Raw genomic sequence first — 18,444 nt, 5'->3', positions numbered from 1 at the left:
TCAGCAGGGAAGCTTTAGAAGATGACTTTCCCTCTAAAGTCTTCCAAACACGATTATTGCCTACAAGTACCATGTCAAAATGCAGATTTCCTCCAAATCCTATTGAAGACCAATACATTCTTAAGCTTACCATGACCTGGGCCCTTTAAGAAAGCCAGACGCTTCAAACTCCACCCCCTCTGCTGATTCGCCGCGTTCGGGCTGCTTTCTATAGCAGTTAGTTTAGTTGGATAAAGCCAAGAAAGCTAATTCACTCTCTGCTCTGCCTCTAAAGAAAGTTCTTGCTGTAATAAACCCAAAAAGCGGAAGCCTTGAAATACTAAGGGAAGGGAACAATAGAATTTGTGAAGTATGGAAGTCAGGCCCACTCTATAACCGCGCTGAGTAAAGTGAAAAGAATGCTGTTAAATCTGATTTTCCTCCTGTGGTGCTCTTCTGCTAGCTTGACTCTTCCATTTCACCCAGCAAGGGAGTTTTCCAGAACCTGTTTCAAACTCAAGGAGCTGATTGTCTCATGTAACAGATCTGAAAAGGAAACGTGAGGAAAGAAAGAAGTTTCACTGAAAATTAAACTGGATCACTTTTAACAATTATTAGATTAGTGATATATATATCTCAATAATAATATATAGATATATATCTCAAGTGCTCTTTGGTTTTTGTTTTATTTTATTTTATTTTATTTTATTGTTTGCTCTGTTAACACCAACAGTGACTGAGTTCAAAAGTCCTCTAGCACTACACTAAAAAGACCTACGAGAAATTTGGAGATTAAGTGTAGTTAGCATTTCTAAACTGTTTGCTAGGAGCAGCCATCTTGGTAAAAGACGATGGCATTTGGAACACTTGGAGTTTATTTTGAGATACCAGTTTCTATGAGGCACTGAGCAACAGTTTAGTCACTACATCAGATTTAGGTTTACAGATAATGAAGGAGTAGGAATAAAAATCATGAAAGCCATCTCTTCATTCTTGATAACACTTTATAAATCTGTGCAACAGTTCAAAACAATTGACCCCCCCCCATTTTCTGCTTCCATGTGTTTATTCTTCCGTTGATTAAACTTGGATAATAAAACTAGTCTGGTCAGTTTCACGTTCCAATTTTCATACATAAGTGAAAGCTGTTTTGTGTCAACAGGATAAAGTGTTTAGAGCCACCTCACCTGCTGGGCCTATTTCCTGCAATTCTTTCTTGGGGAGTAAGGCAAGTATTTGATTATCTTACTCCTCAAAGCTGGGGCTCAGAATTATATAACCTTAGAGTAATTAATGTTTTATTTTACCCACTGGAGTTTTCTACAAGTGAGCCAGATGATAGCAAAGTCCCACTTAAGACTATTTGCATAGCATAATACTATGTCTGCAGTTACTTTGGAAAATTGGCATTTGCTATGTGTTTCAACTCTTCCACAAAATATTTCTTTTCTGTCTTTGACTAGACAAATGTGTCTTAATCCTATTGCATGACGTGTGCTGGAAATGTATGCAGGATGCAAAGAGGAAAAAGAAAAAAAAGTTGCACATTATGTAAACAATGGAGCACAGGGAGCTTTATGAGTTTATTAGACAGCCGAAAGTCCTTTCTGCAAATTCTTCCTTAACAATGCTAACCTGTGGCTGCAGCTGTTTCAGCCCACTCGGACCCACTGCAGAACTTTGTTTCTTTATCTCTACCCGAAGCTTCCCAGTCAAGTATTTTGCTCCCGGAGAAGACACAACTGAATGTATGTGTGAAACAGATAGAGGGAGACACCCACAAACACAGTCGGCGGAAGATGGGGCCGCCACACGGCCAGGCTTGGATGCCCGAGCCACGCTGACCTTTCCACGTGTCCCTAGCACCTGCGGAGCTTGTGGGGCATTGGGTTTCCTCTTCCCCGGAGTGGCCACGAGCCCGGAAGAGGCTGGGCGCCCGCAGGCTTAAGTCGGGGGGCTCGGAGGGCCTCCCGGAGCACGTGCGGTCGCGAGCTAGCGGCCGCTCAGCAGGCTCGGCGGGCTCTCCCGCACCCTGGGTGCCCGCGCGTCCCCGGCCCGCCGGCAGTCGCCAGGCGGTGGAGGGTGGGTCTCTGAGCTTTGGAAAGCTTTGCAGGGCGGCCTAACGAGCGCGCCAGGCCCGGCTGGAGCGAGCCCCAGTGCAATACTGCCCGAGCCCGGGCGGGGTCTCTGTTCTCTGGCAGAGGAGGTCCCTTGGCAGCGGGAAGCTCCCTCTCTTTCTCTCGCCGCCGCTCCGAGTCTGCGCCCTGGTGCCAGGCGCCCAGCTCCGCGCTCCCCAGTGCTCGCCCGGCGCCCACTCATTCGCAGCCCAGCCCTCGCCGCCGCCGCCGCCGCCGCCGCCTCCCTGCTCCTGCTCGTGCTCCTCCTCCTTCCCCAGCCCGCCGCGGCCATGGCGGACAGCGCCAGCGAGAGCGACACGGACGGGGCGGGGGGCAACAGCGGCGGCCCGGCCGCCATGCAGTCGTCCTGCTCGTCGACCTCGGGCGGCGGAGGCGGCGGCGGCGGCGGGGGAGGCGGCGGTGGTGGGAAGTCGGGGGGCATTGTCATCTCGCCGTTCCGCCTGGAGGAGCTCACCAACCGCCTGGCCTCGCTGCAGCAGGAGAACAAGGTGCTCAAGATCGAGCTGGAAACCTACAAACTCAAGTGCAAGGCGCTGCAGGAGGAGAACCGCGACCTGCGCAAAGCCAGCGTGACCATCGTGAGTGCCCCCTGGGGGGCGCGCCTCAGTGCCGACCTCCGCCCGCCCCCGGGAGGGGCTGCATCCCGACCCGGGCTGCTCGGTGCTCCCCCCGGACTCCCGGGACCCGCAGCGAGCGCTCCCTGTGGAGACCGGCTGGCCTCCGGGGGTATTAGGGAGGTGTCCTTTCGGCGCCACGCGGGTCTGTCCCCTTCTGGGGCCCAGGACCCTCGCGGGTTGCGGGTGCTGGCTGCTGGGGCAACCACCCACTGTCCCTATCCGCCTCCGGGTAGGAGGCCCCTCCGGGGCTGGGCTGGAGGCTGGCGGCGTGGCTTGGGGGGAGGGCGGGGTGGGAGCTTTTGGTTTTAGTGTGCCTGAGGGGTGCGTTTAGAATGTGGGGAACCTGAGGGTGGGGAAGAGAGAGGAAGCGGGGATCTGTCCCCCAGGCTTGGCTTGGAGGGGTTGCGCAGCGAGGTTGGACACCCAGCTGGCATCGGGTCGGCGTTGCTGGATCGCCCGGGGAGGGGGCGGGAGAAGTGGCCGGAATCCGGGAAGTGGAGTTTTCTGGCGGGGATCAAGAGAGAAGGGCGGGTACCCAAACTACTGCTCCTACCTCCTTGTGGAAGCCCTTTCCTTTGGGCGGAGGGGATGGGCGGGGTACAGTCGTGAGAGTAGGGAATCTTGCACCGGCTGGGGGCTGAAACCAGCGTGAAGGGTCGGCACTGTGACTCTTGCTGAGTAAGATGTACGTTTGTTTGCTTCGCTGGTGGTGAATTGGTTGGGAGGATCTCGCTTCTGAATCTAGATGGGAGATCAGGCCTTTCGTTATGTCCCTCCCCCCACCACTACCCCGGGCTCCCCAGGAGAGGGTAAGATTAGATGTGTAGGTCGCTCTCCCGGTGTATCAGGCGTTTAGAAAGGCCCCTAGGGCGGTGATGAGGCGAAACGTAACTAAAAAAGTACACTGTGTTCTCTCACCTAACATCTCTGCCGGCTCCACATCATTAGCATGCAGAAACCCCACACAGACAACCTTATTCAGATCAAAACAGTTTCCCAGCCAGGAGCAGAGAAAATGTCAAGAAATCAAGGGAATAAGCTGCCACAGTGGCTGTGCAGTAGCTAACTGATTAAATGGAAAAGGAGGGATGAATTGGGAACGAGTTTCAGAATTGCACCCTGGAAATGAAATGGAACATATTTAGGATGCCCTTGGCCCAGGAAAAAGTAGTATTTAGGGAATAAGAGTGTGTAAGCTGTGTTTCCCCAGTGCTAGTCCACAGAGAACTATATGACATTCTAGATCTGTGTATATAACAGTTTTTGCAAACAGTTTCAGAATGATCAGCAACCTGAGTAACAATTGATTACACGTAGAAAGATGCTTTGCAGCTTGGATCCTGTCCTGGTGAATAGAATTAGACTGACATTCTTGGTCTCCAGACTGTAAAGTTCTTGAAGTGCCCTTTTGATGGGAAGGGGGAGGAATTTGCAGAGGTAGCTGCTTCCAAGCCTCCACTTTCTTGGCTTGGAAAGATGACTGCTAAGAATGGGTTTGAAAAGAGGGAGAAGTTAGAGGAGGCCATATATTTACGGTTTGAATTAGTAAATGAGAAGGTTAGTAGTCTCAGGTTGTGAGCCATGCAGATTAATAAAATTAAGGTATACAGAATCTCTGGCCTCTTGCATATGGTGAGCAGTGCAGGGTTTTTTTGTTTGTTGTCTTTGTTTGGAAGGGATTGCGGGTGGGGAGACTAAGGGTTGTCTGTGACACTTTCACCATATTATAAGTAGATCTGCAGATTGTACACTGGCATGTTGGCTTTGTGAGGACAAACATGGCCATTCCTGATGTGCAAGATCATAGGCCTTCTGAATATTTGGTGCAAGGAGTGTATAAAGCAGTGGCTTTATTTCTTAGCAGGTTACTTCTCAACTAAGGGTGACATCCCACCAAATGTACTTGGGAGTGTTCTGTGGCGTTACCAAGTAAATTTTAAAAATTGTTCAGATGGCAAGCCTGTAAGTACCAGCAGCATCTCATTTCTTAATCTCTAATATATTCAGCCAGACAAATAAAAGTACTTGTGGTTCCTCTGGCTCCCTTCTTCTTGGCAGTTGTTGCTAAGGAGCTAAATGACAAACGCTGAAAAGCAATTCCATCAAGCTTTTGAAAATTTTGTGAACTGAGCTAGGGTCTAGATTGTATTGGAGTAGGTTTGACCTGTAGGGTTTGTAATTTTAGGAGAGAAATACGTGTACTCCATAAAATGGGTTTATAAACGTTAAGGAATCTATTGAACAGCTCTGTTTCAAAGTTTATATCAAGGTTAAAGCTGATTTCAACATTGCCCTTGCTAGTAAGCTGCCTCAGAAGTTTGGGACAAGGCCTAGATACTCAGTTAAGTGAAGGCCTTGCTAGATTTTTCACCATTTTAGTTAATTTGAAGGGAAGTTAGTATAGTATCATAATCATGTTACTTCTCTTCCTGACTCTCATCCCTACCTCTAATTATATTAACTTTCAAAATGAAGAGCTCAAAAAGGTGATTATGGCTATCTTTCCTCTACTCCCCAATCCCCCCAACACTTTCAGGAGGGCACATTACCATTCACCCACACCCTGGAGGAAGACTTCTCTCTTCCCCTTTTAAAAAAGTATTTCCTTTTGTAGAACAGGTTTAGGTTTTCAGTTACATTGAGCACAGAGTACAGAGATTGCCTATGCATTCCCTTCCCGTCAGGGTCTCAGCCACCTCTACCATCAGTGTCCTGCCCCAGAGGGGAGCATTTAGTACAGTTTGTGTTGATACATTATTGCCACCCAGAATCTGTAGTTTATATTAGAGTTTGCTGTTGAATTCTAGGGTCTGGACACACGCATAATGACGTGCAACCACCATTATGGTGTCATACAGTGTAGTTTCATGTCCTAAAAATCCTGTGTGTTGCTTATTTGTTCTTCCCCCGCCTCTTCCAACTTTTGTAACCCACTGATCTTTGTACTGTATCCAAAGTTTTGCTTTTTCAGGATGTCATGTAACTGGGAAAAGGTAATATGCAGCCTTTTCAGATTGACTTCTCTCATTTACTGTGCATTTAAAATTCCTCTTTTTTATGGTTTCCTTTTAGTGCTAAATAATATTTCATTGTTTGTAACCATTTATCCATTTACCTTCTGAAGGGCATCTTGGTTACTTCCAAGTTTTAGGCATTATGAGTAAAGCTGCTATAAACACTCATAGTCAGGGTTTTGTGTGGAAAAAGTTTCCTCTCACTGGGATCATATAGGATCATGGTTGCTAGATTATGTGGTAAGAATGTATTTGATTTTGTAAGAAATTGCAAAGTTGTCTTCCAAACTGGCTGGACCATTTTGCAGTCCCACTGGCAATGAATGAGAGTTGGCAGTGTTCAGGGGTTGGGGCCTTCTGATAGGTGTTTAATGGTATCTCCTTGTCGATAGAACAGTGGTGGTGAACCTATGGCACATGTACTGCAGTGGGCTGTTCCTGTCATTGGATGTTCTATAAGTTTTGCCATCACTGCAATAGAAGTTCTAATCAGTGTCTCTTCTGGTATATAAGTGTTTATTCTGATCAAGCCTCCCATTTCATAAAGACCTGGCCTCATGGGTCTGTGTTCATGGCATCTGTATAAAGGAGATAAACATCTTCTGTGAGAAAGAATCAACTGTAAGAAGACTCATATCCATGTCTATAAGTGTTTGCTGTATCTGGGACTTGGAGCTTGATGCTAGTGCATTTTATTTGGGACATAAAGGTGGAATGTTTTGAGTGATTATCTAGTTTTACTTGTTAAATTAGTAGTGGAAATAGGCTACTGATGATAGATAACAATAGCTGTTTTTGGAATGAGGGAAATAAAATGCTTTATCACCTGCTTGAGTTGCTTTTCCTTGTGAGACCAGGTCTGTCCAGCACAGGCTGTGAATGAGAATGTGATCAAAGCTTGTCTGATTCTGTGCGCTGAAGGTGGTCGAGGGGTGGTTGCTTTGCAGAGGTGAAGAAATACAATTATCAGTAGTAATTGAATGGCTGCAAAGTGCTCAGTGTGTAAGAAGAGCTCAGCTAGGTCCCTCCAGTGTGCATCTTCCCTAGACAAGTTCAGATCATCAGTATATGTTCAGTTTTGAAGTAAAGGCCTATCGCAATCACATCAGTAGTATTTAACTGTCTTTCTGATTATAAAATTAATCATTGTAGCATCTTCTTTTTTTTTTTTTGTCTTTTTCCTTTTTACCAGTACCGGGGAATGAACTCACGACTGCCTGCTTGCAAGGCAGGCACTTATGCCCCTGAGCTAAATCCCCAGCCCTCATTGTAGAATCTTAGAGAAATACAGAAATACAAGTGTTTTGAAGTGGTAGTAGAAAAACATGTTGGAAAGATATAATTAACAATCAACTATGTTAGACATCAATGGTACAATGATTCCTTTAACCAATAAAGATAGCCTAATATGTTGTGTATTTTGGATTATTTACTCTGGAAGCCTCATACCCTGTTTTCCACTTTTAAGACTATTTTGACAGACTTTCTGAAGCTGTCAAATTGGCATTACCCTTATAAAAAGGCATGGGTTCTTTTCCTGCATAGAAAAAAATATTTCTTAGATTGTTACAGAAACATTCAGCTTTCGACACAACTCTGAGGGAAACAACTTCAGTTAGGTCTAACCATACATAAAAATTATCTTAAAGAGACAGTTCTCACATGTTTGTTCTGTATTTAAGATGTTTCGTGTTTCATGCATACCTTCTGTGTGTTTCATAGAATCTGTTTGAACTTCATTTAAAACTAAAGCCTTCGGAGGTTATGATGGTCTTTTACGCTGATATGTATTCACTGGAGAAGGGGAAGCATTGGAGAATCTGGTTTGTGATGACTTGTGTGTGTGTGTGTGTGATGGCTTTTGTTTAGGACCAGACACACTCGTCTTCAACAAAAATCTGAAGCAGCCATATGCTTAAAAATGTTCAGCAGTGCCTACTGCCCTGTGGATCCAGGGAAACTTTCTGGTACTTTACCGTGCTTTGTGAGGTTGGCTTCTGCTTGCTGCACAGCCATGTGCATCTAGCAGGTGTGCCTTCTTTGAGCTCTTGTTTGCAGGAGCTACCATGACAATTTCATTAGAGTCCCCTGGCTCTTCAGGGAGGTATTCTTGCCCTTGAATGCTCTTCCCTCTTTCACCTCCTGCCTTCTGCCTATAAATTCAATCAGATAGTGCTGCCTCCCTAGCTCAGATCGCTGCCCAGTATGCCCTGGCACTGTCACTTTGTAGCCACACCCTGAGTTTTGTGCTTTCTCAAGCAGTTCCTTAGACTCCACCTGTCTCTTGGCCCTCGCCACACAGATCTTCCTCAGGAGGGGGACAGATTCCTTTTCTGCAGAATTTGCCTTGTTTCACTGAAGAGTGGAAACTCCTCAGTGGCTGGTGTGTGGGAGACACTTGCAGTGTTGAGTTTATTTCAGTAGCATGGGAAGGGTGTCTTTGTGGTTTTTCCCAGGGTGAGAATGCTGTCACCTGCACTTTGTGTTCCAGAGCCATTCTTTGGCCATACCAGGAGAACCTTATCTTCATCATAGTTGAATAGATTGGGTAGATGTGTGGATACATTATATATATACTTCAGGGACTTCTCTGCCATCAGCATGACCTGAGTCATCCTCTTCTAGCTATGGGTGATGATGTCAGCTACCTTGTAGCATATACTGGACTTTCCTGATACATTTCATCTGAAAGAGGGCAAAATGTGTTTAGGCTTACCCTTCCAAGATTTTACTAAGCAAAGCTTAGAGAAAAACATAGCCCTGTTGTAAATATTCACGGTCAGATTTGTTACCTTGCTTAGGGCGGGGCATGGTGACAAATCATTCCAGGTGTTTTCTATGACTTTCATGTTGAAGTATCCCACAGGCACCTCTAAGAAACAATGTGTACCATGGGTAAATATGCATTAATGCAAATATAGGTAACCCGAGTCTCTGGTTGGAGAAGTGTCTGAAAACGGACTGGAAAGTCTTGATTCCTTTAGATGTTCATGTCCGTATGTGACTTGCAGAGCGGGGGACGGGGGTGGTGATGGTGTTGATACTGTGCTCTGTTTGACCTGTTCTGTGTGGTCATCTCCCCTTTAAATCATGCCTTGCAGAGATAATTGCATCTATACCTAGAAATGTTAAACCTTGTCTTTAAAATGCATCGGGGCCAAGCAAGGAGTGATCTTTCTTGTCCCTCTGCATAAATTTTTCCTCAGTGAGTAGGTGTTGCCTTTTGTTTTCAATCACAGTGTAACTGCTTTTAGAGATATTGAGTTATTGTCAAAGCTAGCAAAGTAAATGCTCACAGGTTCAGTATGTTCCCGCTTGGTGGTGGTTGCAGTTTTCTTGACAAGAAAAACTAATTCTCTGGAAAACATTTCTCATCACAATCTTGGAGTGATGTTACTTATATATAGCCTCTGCCTACTTCTCCAAGACTGTCAAATTTTCTTTTTGCCTGTCACATTCACGGCTCTGAAGTTTAGGCTAACTCTCATACCAGTAAACTGCCAACATCTCTGTGTGAGGTCTCTTTTAGAGGCAATAAAGCTTAAATGGGTAGAAGAGGGGACTAAACAGTGTGTTTGCTGATTTAGACTTAATCCCTCCCTTTACTTGTGTCTAGATCTGGCTTGTTGGAGTGCTGGTGTGGTGACTGAAATTCATCGCAGTACTCACTTGCCTGACTCTAGAAAATTTTCTGTGCTCTCTTCTGTCTCCCACACCTTTGCTTTCTTGATAAGAAACAGAATGGCATGTGATAAACACAGCCTTCAACAGGCAGAATTCAGCTTTCAGGTGTGCATTCATGGCCCACTATGTGCCAGACAGTCAAAAGTATTTAAACGGAATGTAAGAGCTCCTTTAGATCCTAGCAAGGTTTGTACCTGACTTTTAGTTTGACCCTGGCAGACAACTTACCACCGAGAGGAATAGTCCTTTTCTTTCCAGCCTAGGTGTTTAAAGAGAACATACAAGCAAGAGAGGAAGTTGGAGATTCCGAGGGAGGGCAGTTCTCCCTTTTGGCTTTAAAATGAAGGTCATCTATCTTGGTGAATACCTTTAAGGAAAGCAGTGTGTCATACTCTCTCACAGTTTAATTAGCTTGTAGTTTATTTTGTAAGGGCCTTGGGGAGAGCTGTTGCCCAATTTATGCTGAGGAAGCACAGTGAGGCATTTTGTTTGTTTTTAATTTGTGTTTTTATATGGTGATGATTGAGCAGAAATGTCACTGATATTTTAATTTCATAATTTGTACCTGTCAGTAGATTGTCATTATCTAGGTGGATTTTCCTCCATTTCTGTTATTCTCTGGGGCCTACTTCTGTTCCTTTCATGGAATATTGTTGGAGGACCAAATTTCCCATGCTTTTAATCCAAAACTATGTAAAAACAAAGACTCCTTATGGTAGACTTAATGAAAGATAGTATTTTATGAGCAATTTGGAATTGTACCTTGTTTGAAAGGCCGTGCTGATGGATGGGCTAATCTTGCACACATCTGTTCCAGATCTATCCAGCCTCAGCAGGTGCCAGGTTTGTGTCCAGAGCGATCTGCCTAATGCCCACCAGGGTGTCTCAGGGCACTGAAGATCAAATGAGGCCACTTGGTCCTGAGGGACAGAAGTGGGATGTTCAGCCAGACATAGGTCATATTTTAAAAAGTTTTCCATACTAGGAAAAAAGAAAAGACCCAAAACATCAAGAAATGTCTTAGAAATACAGTAATCTGTATGAAACATTTCACATGTGGCTTTCATAAGGGAACAGTTTGATTCTTTTGAGCCTTCTGCTTTTTGACATTCAAAAGGGGCTAAAAAGGATGGGTAGAAAGGAAGATAATTGTCCTTGTGCTTAATATAGAAACGATGCATGAAATTATTTGCATTGTAGTGCTGATTTTTTTTTTTCAGTTATTCTGGTTTTGCAAGTTCAGTGTAATTTTTTTCTTTTCAGAGTTGATGGTTTTTGGGGAGAGAGTTGGATTCTTCAGTTGACAGGACTTTATCGAAATACAGATATTTGCTGAATCAAAACATTGTCTATTTAGTAGCTCTAAATTACATGAAAGTAAACTCTGAGGAAAAACCAATGGCTAGCTGACTTTAATGTCCTGTTACCAAAAAAATATGATTTTAAGAATATACTGTATGAAGTAAACAATTGGATTTCTTTAGGTTTGGATTACCACCTGCTAAGAGACTGTGTCTTTGGGACAGTATATGAGCTATATAAACCCTGAATGCATGGAGTTTATTATGGAAATATATCCCATAATATTAACTAGTGGGTGGGTACTCAGAGAAGAGGGCCAATGACCATCTTTTCCTTGCAGTTTTTTAAGCATATAATTTTAAGCATACAATTCAGTGGCCTGAGTACATTTGCAGATTTTGGAATTATCACCATTACCCATTTCCAGAATTTTTTTTTTTAATTCTACAGAGAAACTCTGTACCCGCTGAAGAGTCACTCTTCATTTCTGCCTACCCTGGTAACCTGTATGCCATTTACTTTGGTGGTTCTGGGATTGAATTTAGGACCATGAGCATGCGAGGCAAGTGTTCTGCCACCGAGCTATATTTCCAGTCAAAACATTTTTATTTTTTAAAAGAAAAATTCGGATCTACAAAAGCATCAAGGTGATTTTTTATTGTCTTGGCATTGAAATTATAAATTGGAAACTAGATTGTCGTAATGCAAATTTTGTTGATTTCTTGCTCCGATTGAAGGTCTTATGTTTGTATTGCTATTTGCTACTTTATATCTGGTCCTTCTGTGTCATGCAGCAAACACATAGGATGCTCCACCCTGGGTTTGGCACCTGACACCCTAATTGGTATTGAGGATAAGCACCCAGATATGGAGAATGCTAGGTTCAGAATTACTTACAGTAAAGTCTTATGCTTCAGAAAAGAACTTTGTCCTAATACCTCAGAGATGATTATGTTTTTAAGTTTATTTTTTTTATTAGTACATGTTTGCAGTATACAGCAGTCACATTCATTATAGGGAATTTATGCATAGCACATGTTAATTCTTTTTGGTTTTTTTTGGTCCCCTTCCCCTTTCCCTGGCAACCCTTGCACCCTCTCCATTTGCAAAAGCTGTTAGCCACTTTTTCCCTTCAACTCATTTTTTTTTTTTTTTTTAAAGCCAGTCAAATTTAGCAGTGGGGGGGTGGTATACCAACTTTAGTGACACTAATGTTAATAAGTTCTGATAACCCACTGCCATCGGACCAGCCTCAACTCATTTTTTAAAATCCCTCTTCACTTCCTTTCTTCTCCCCATCTCTTGTTTTCCTTCCTTTTGAAAAAAAGTTCTTCCTGCTTCTTAATATATGTCCTCTATTTTGCTCTTTCTTGGTTTGTTGTTTTTTAAATGAGATGTGTTTAAGCATTTAATTGTCTTGATACTATTTTGAATAAACCATAATTTAAGAAACATGAAGAAAATAAAAACTTGAAGTATTTTTTTAACCACCAGCATTGTCTGCTTCCAAATCTTTTACATTACTATGATACAGGTGATGTTTATACAGCACTCACAATGGGATAGGGATTGTTGCAAGGTTTGCCTACATCCTGTCTTTCACCGCTGTCCCATGTGATCAGTACTACTGTTATCCATTCCTATAGACTTGCAAGTGTAGGCCCATGGGGATTGTGTATTTTGTTTGAGATCTCCTGGTTTTCAGGTGGGACTGGGATTTGAATGTAGGACTGATGTTGGAGCTTAAACACAAGGCAACACAGACCATAGAATGGTCAGATATAAATTGATTTAGGGACAATTTTGTCTCATCTGGTTGTAGATATTTTCCTGCAGGTTCTACACAGTTGTTTCTTAGTTATGGTAATGGGCCAGTAATTAGTGACTGCCCTAACAAACTCCCAGGCTGCTGGGCCCGAGGGAGTGTTGCCGGGGTAGCTGACTCCCTGTCTGGGAAAGATAGCAGCCTTAGAGAGGGTGCTTTCAGGTGTGTGGGACTGTGTGCTCCCCTTTCTGGCTCTCCTGCACTCCAACCTCGGGTGGTAGTTGCTGCGCGCCTGTATCCTGTTCTATATACATTGGTACATTGCCGCCTCTGTTTATAGCATTGCTACCTGACTGTCACCTCCACCCATTCCAGTCTGGATGTAGTTTCTTTTTTCATGCTTACGTTACAACCACTACACAAAAATAGCCTGGTTAAGCACTTGGGAGACTGAGGCAGGAGGATGGTTATGAGTTCAAGACCAGCGTGGGCTACAAAGTGAGCTCAAGGCCAGGCTAAACTGCATTGTGAGACCCTGTTTCAAAAAGCAAAAAAAAAAAAAAAAAAAAAAAAAAAAAAGCCTGATTAGCACAGTACAAGTTGTTTTTTTTTTTTTTTTTTTTTAATTTTTAACCCACCAAACATTGAGCATCTGCTGTGTGCCTGACTGTGAGATTGTGCGGGGAGAGTTGGTAGAAGGCACTGAGTCAACGTAGGTGTTGGGGTCATGGTCAGAGGGCTTGCTCTGGGTAGAGGTAATTTATTTAAAATTTTTAAAATTTTTGTTTATCAGAGCTTGATAAGTTGAAGTTAATCCAGAAGACAAGAGCATGAGAAATACGTATGGAGGGACTAGAGTCTTCCTATATCAGGTAGAACTTGAGTGTCCAGAGGATAGAGAAGCTTGGGTGGAGACTGTGGCTGAGTTGGACATATCTGGTTGTCTCTGCTCCTGGCCCACTCCTGAATGGTGGAGAGGAAAATGGGCTGAGGAACAGTGGAGACATTTCTGCCTTTCTGAAATCCACTCTGGCTGCTTAGTGCAGACATTTATTTTCTTTTTGAACTATTTACAGATAGGTATTTTGTCATTTATCGTCTATGAGATCTGTCTTATTCCGTGGTGACAGCAGCTGCATATTGCAATCTGACTATGTGCCCTGTACTGTTCTCCACACTTTATGTTTAGGAGCTGATGTCATCCTCAAAATAATCCTTTATGATCTTCATGTTAAATTTGAAAATCAAGTATAGAGAGCTTCAGCAACCCCTTAGAGTTAACGTTGAACGCAAGCAGTGTGACCAGGGTTTGCATGGTGATTGGCACCTAAAGACCTGCTGTTTCTAGGCTCATTTGTGTATTCCCACAACCTTAACAAAGTGGCTGTTCAATAAAGCTTATGAAATTGAGTTTTGGAGGTGCCCATGTTTATAGTGTTTCAAAGTCTTTAATGTAGTAGGTATAGTTACTGTCAGATGTGCAGACTTAGACTTTGAATACACAGGATTATTGATCAGTGCTCAATGCAGTTAAAAATGAATCCACTAGTGAATCACTGAGCTCAGAATGTGAGCTACTAGCGGCCCTGAGATTTCCACATGCTGTCTTCTAGTCACTGTCCCCCAGAAGGCCACCTAGTCCTTTTTTCAACTTGGACTCAGTTGTAGAATATTTACTGTGTCCAGCTTCTTTGACTTTTCTGGGTTATTTACTGTGTTGCTGTACTGAAGTTCTTTTTGCTGTGCAGTGTTCTACCTCATGTGAAGTTGTTTTCAGCTTTATGTCTGCTGTCTGCGTGGCTCTGCCCCAACCTCAGTGTTGGTTGCTGGGCAGAGGGACAGTGTGGGGGAAGTGTGACCCATCAGGACATGGACAGGCCCTATAGGACATGAGAGTCAATCAGCTGAGGTTTTTAGCTCCCTTGATATTATACTCAGTCATTGGATCTTGGTTTAAAACGGTAGTCAGTAGGGTTGGTACCTATCTTGCTTCCTGCCTCAGTGTTGTAAGGACCACGTGAGGCGATTTATCTGAAAATGTTTTGTTAATTTGTGGTTTATTCTTGTAGAAGATATTAAAATCCATTAATACCCACCACATCCTCAGACTTTGTATTGTCAAAAAATACATTTCCAAATCATTTGTGATATAGGATGCTAGGAAAATAATCTCTGGAAAGGAGGAGAGATTTGAGGCAGCACCAGCCTGCCTGTAGACCTCAGGCCAGGAGCCCTGCACTCTGTGGGCTCACATTTCCCTGGGGCTTGGGGATACCCTGGGAAATTTGGCTGATTTCCTGGAGGTCAGTGAGCCCAGGTAAAACGAGTGTGTGTCCCTGTGAAAATAACAGGACTGAGGGTGGCAAATACTTCCTGAAGGATGTTATTTCCCTGTAGGTCACTTAGGGTTAGGGTTAGCGTTCTTTCCATTATTTCCTGAAACAAGAACCATCTTTTATCTTTCACTGTTTTCTGACTTTGGCATTGTGGGCAGACAGAAGGCAGTCATAGGCAGCTCCTCAGGAGTGTGACAGGAGACCCTGTTTTGTGAAGGCCTGGCTGGTGCAAAGTGTACTTTGATGGGCACCACCCGAGTGAAACTTTTGCTTAGCTGCTGATTTAAAGAACAGAAACCAAAACCTGAGTATCTTTGAAGCTGAGTTAACTTTGCAAGTTTGCAGTCCCCAAGTGATGGAAGGAGAGCCCAGGGTTATGACCCAAGGGCAGATCTGTGAAAGGGAGTTGTTTTCATCTGTCTGCGGGCTGCCTCAAAGGATCTGGTTTCTTTTTTGCTGTCTCTAGACCTGTCTAGCAGTAGTAGAGGTAGCTGGGCACTGTCTTAGGGTTGAGGAGCACACCTTTTGCTAGGACCTGAATCTGATTTTATTGGCCCAGCGTAGAGGCTTTGAGGACCATGCAAGAGGAAAAGAGCATATACTTCGTCTGATTCAGCAACTCCACTTGTACTGAAGTGAGCAGGTTATCTTGAACACAGGAAGGCCTTTGCTGCTTTCACTACTGCCTACTAGGGATTGTAGGGTTCTAACCAAGGCCATTTTCTACCTTTTGGTTTCTGTCTTCCTCCCTCCCAGCCTGCTTGTCTGAATACCTTCCTATTGAACTCTTTTAGGGAAGGAAGATTAACTCTAATGACAGTAATCTCTTACTTGGTTGGCTGTTACTTGGCCCAGAGCCTTACAGCTCTGGGTCATTGATACCTGCCCGGAAAGGTGAAAAGGGAATTGGAATTTACGTGTTGGCACACAGTGAAAGCCAATAGGTTTTATTGCTTTCTATAAGCAGAGTGTATTCTTTTTGCAGGTTTCAAAGTCCTATCAGTACCGCCATTGCTGATTAGCATCTTCTGTTAGACTGTGTGAACTAGTCCTCTTTTTTATTTTATTAGCTCCTTTTTGATTTTCTGCTCTGCCCAAGGTTTTTAGATAAGAACTTGGCATAATGGGAAGAGATCTGAATCAAGTAGTTACTACAGCTAGAAATAAAACCAAGATGCATGACCATACTTAAGTTTAAGAAAAAGTTTTTTTAGTAATATATCCCAAATGTGGCACAGAAAATACATACACTAAAAAATTGTCATTCATCTAAACTTCAAACTTAAAATGAGGGGTCTGATATTTTATCTGGCAGCCTTGGAAGACTGGTGTTACAAATCTCAGTCCTGCTCCTTCCTAGCTGATCCTGGAACAGCTGAGCTGACCTGTGAGCCATCTTGCTGCCTTTTCTAACACAAGATCCTGTTATCTTACTTCTTGGGTTTGTGAATTTATGCCACAACTTATGAAGACCCTCAGAACACATTCAGCATGGGGCTTTCTTTTCTGTCGTTATTCATTAATTATGAATTTGTTCCTTTGCCTGTTTTCTTCTTTTGCTCCTTTATGGACTTGAGACCAGGCCTGAAAGAAGCCATCTAATATCTGTTCCTGAGTGGGTTTTTGAGGCTTCACCCCATGGTGCTTTGCTCGCTCACCTGCTCCCTGGTATTGCCTCCCAGTTCCAGGCCTTGTGCTCTTCCTATTTCTTCCTGTCTGGAGAGGCTTTGACTCTAGGTCCCAGGTGTCTCCCTGTACTTGGCTACATGTTACCAACCCTCTTATTTCCCTTCTCTTCTTCTGAGCTTGAGATGGTCCTGAGAGAGTTGGGCTCTTGGCATTTCGCTGTCTGTGGGGCCAGGCGTTGGTCCCACATTCTTTTAGGACCTCATTTTTCTCCTCAGTTTACTGCGAAAGTTTCTTGAAAAATTTGTGGAGTTTGTATCTAGCAGGGTGCATTTGGCCAACAGGTGAGTGCTTTGGTTTGTTCTGAGAACTTTTGCAAGAGACCATCATAAGAAGGGCAGGCACTTTGCTTTGTCACAGTGTCGCCGCTGTTGCTTCTCCCCTACAGCCTCACGTGCTTACAGACTTCCCACTCTGACAGCAGTTGGGTTTGAGACCTCTGGAACAGGCTGCAGATATGACTAATGAAGCCAGTGGACTCTAGCCTTTTTTACCCCTTGAAACAAAACTATAGGGATACAGTTATTTTAGCTCTCAGATCAAGAGAGGCAAAGTGCAGAGAAGTTAATTTGCCAGGGTCACATGGCTGGTAGATGCTGGGGTCAGATATGGCAGCCTGGCTTTGGAGCCTCAGTTCTTAACCACACAGTTATATTTCTGTGATCACCTGCAGCTGTGAGGATCTAAGAAAGTCTCTGTAGGAGTTCATAGTATGGTTCTTTTTAAAAAAAATTAATAATCTAATTTCTTGCCCTTTGTGTAGGCAATTTTGAGGTGGTGAATCCTTATTGTCAATTTCTCCTCTAAGAATTCTTCTGTCTCTTAATCTTGTTTTCTAAAGTACTTTCTTGTGGCCTTTTGTTTAACTTGTATAGATCATGAAATGTCTAAATGCTTATTTAACGTGACACTTTTTAGATACCTGCTGTCAGCTGTAAGCTTGAGCTGTGCTTTCATAGGAACAGGGCAGGGATATGAATTAACAGCTGAGTGCCCTCTCTGTCCAAAGCCCAGGAAAACTCGTGCCTGCTGCGAAGGGCCTTAGAGGCCACTGGAGAGATAAGTGTAAAAGCTGTGACCACACTGTGTGAAGGAAGATAGCCACTTTATTATTCAGGATTCATGTGAGAAAACAGAAACCACACAGAGTAAGAGGTAGTGGTGTAATCCAGGGAGTTACTTATCCCAATGGTAGAGTCTGAGAGGTCAGTGGGGATTTGGAGCTCGGAAGCAAACAGCTCCAGGCTTGCAGTATATGGACACCACCCCACTTCTGTGCTGCCTCTGGAGGATGAAGGAGAAAGTGGTGTTATTGAAGTCCATGAACTGGGAAAGTTGGAATTGCGGTGAGCCTTGAGACAGGGAGCTTGTCCAAGGTGGAGAAGGGAGAAACACTCCAGTTGGAGGTTAACTGATTCTGAAAAGAGATGCAGCCTATAGAGGGTTCCCTTTCTCTGCAACCTTACAGACCCAAGAAGGCATTGGGAGGCATCTTAGGTGCAACAGACCCAGGTCTGACTCAGGAAGAAATGAAAATGTAGTGACTGTGCCTAGCCTGGGCAGTTCCTGAACAGTTTGCAGATAATTTTGGAGGACTCATAGGTCCCCCCGCCTCAAGGAGGACATGAATAATGGGCTTTCAGGGAGAACAAACAGCATGGACAGCATCAGCATGGCACTTTGAAACATCAGGGTCCACATGGAGCAGCCCATGCCTTGAAGTGACTGGATTGATGCTGGAGGTTTTTCCTGTCTTTTGCTTGTCTTCTGAAGCCCCTGTATCAGTTAGGGTTCACTCAGACTTAGTATTTTTAAAGGAATATGTGTGTATGTATTTACATAAAGGATTTTCTAGGCAGGCATACGATGGCCTCCTGTAGAATCAAGGGAAGAAGCATGCAAATGGTTGCCTGTGTGCTGGAG

The 18,444-nt window shown here is 43.9% G+C and overlaps 1 protein-coding gene across 1 annotated transcript in view; it reads left to right on the top strand.

Moving 5' to 3' along the window:
- The first annotated feature begins 1,915 nt into the window (after positions 1-1,915).
- The window catches only part of Ccdc6 (coiled-coil domain containing 6), a 104,061-nt gene continuing 87,532 nt past the window's right edge, over positions 1,916-18,444 (top strand). The window contains exon 1 of the mRNA XM_003473567.5: positions 1,916-2,695. Within this exon, the coding sequence (XP_003473615.1) occupies positions 2,387-2,695 (309 nt within the window). The 5' untranslated portion in view covers positions 1,916-2,386. The remainder of the gene's footprint in view (positions 2,696-18,444) is intronic.

Source organism: Cavia porcellus, unplaced genomic scaffold (genome assembly GCF_034190915.1).
Source record: "Cavia porcellus strain 051 isolate PalLab524CR breed Dunkin Hartley unplaced genomic scaffold, mCavPor4.1 scaffold_28, whole genome shotgun sequence".
NCBI classification, from domain to species: domain Eukaryota; kingdom Metazoa; phylum Chordata; class Mammalia; order Rodentia; family Caviidae; genus Cavia; species Cavia porcellus.
The sequence above is the reverse complement of the archived record's forward strand: the minus strand, read 5'-3'. Positions and strand labels throughout refer to the sequence as shown.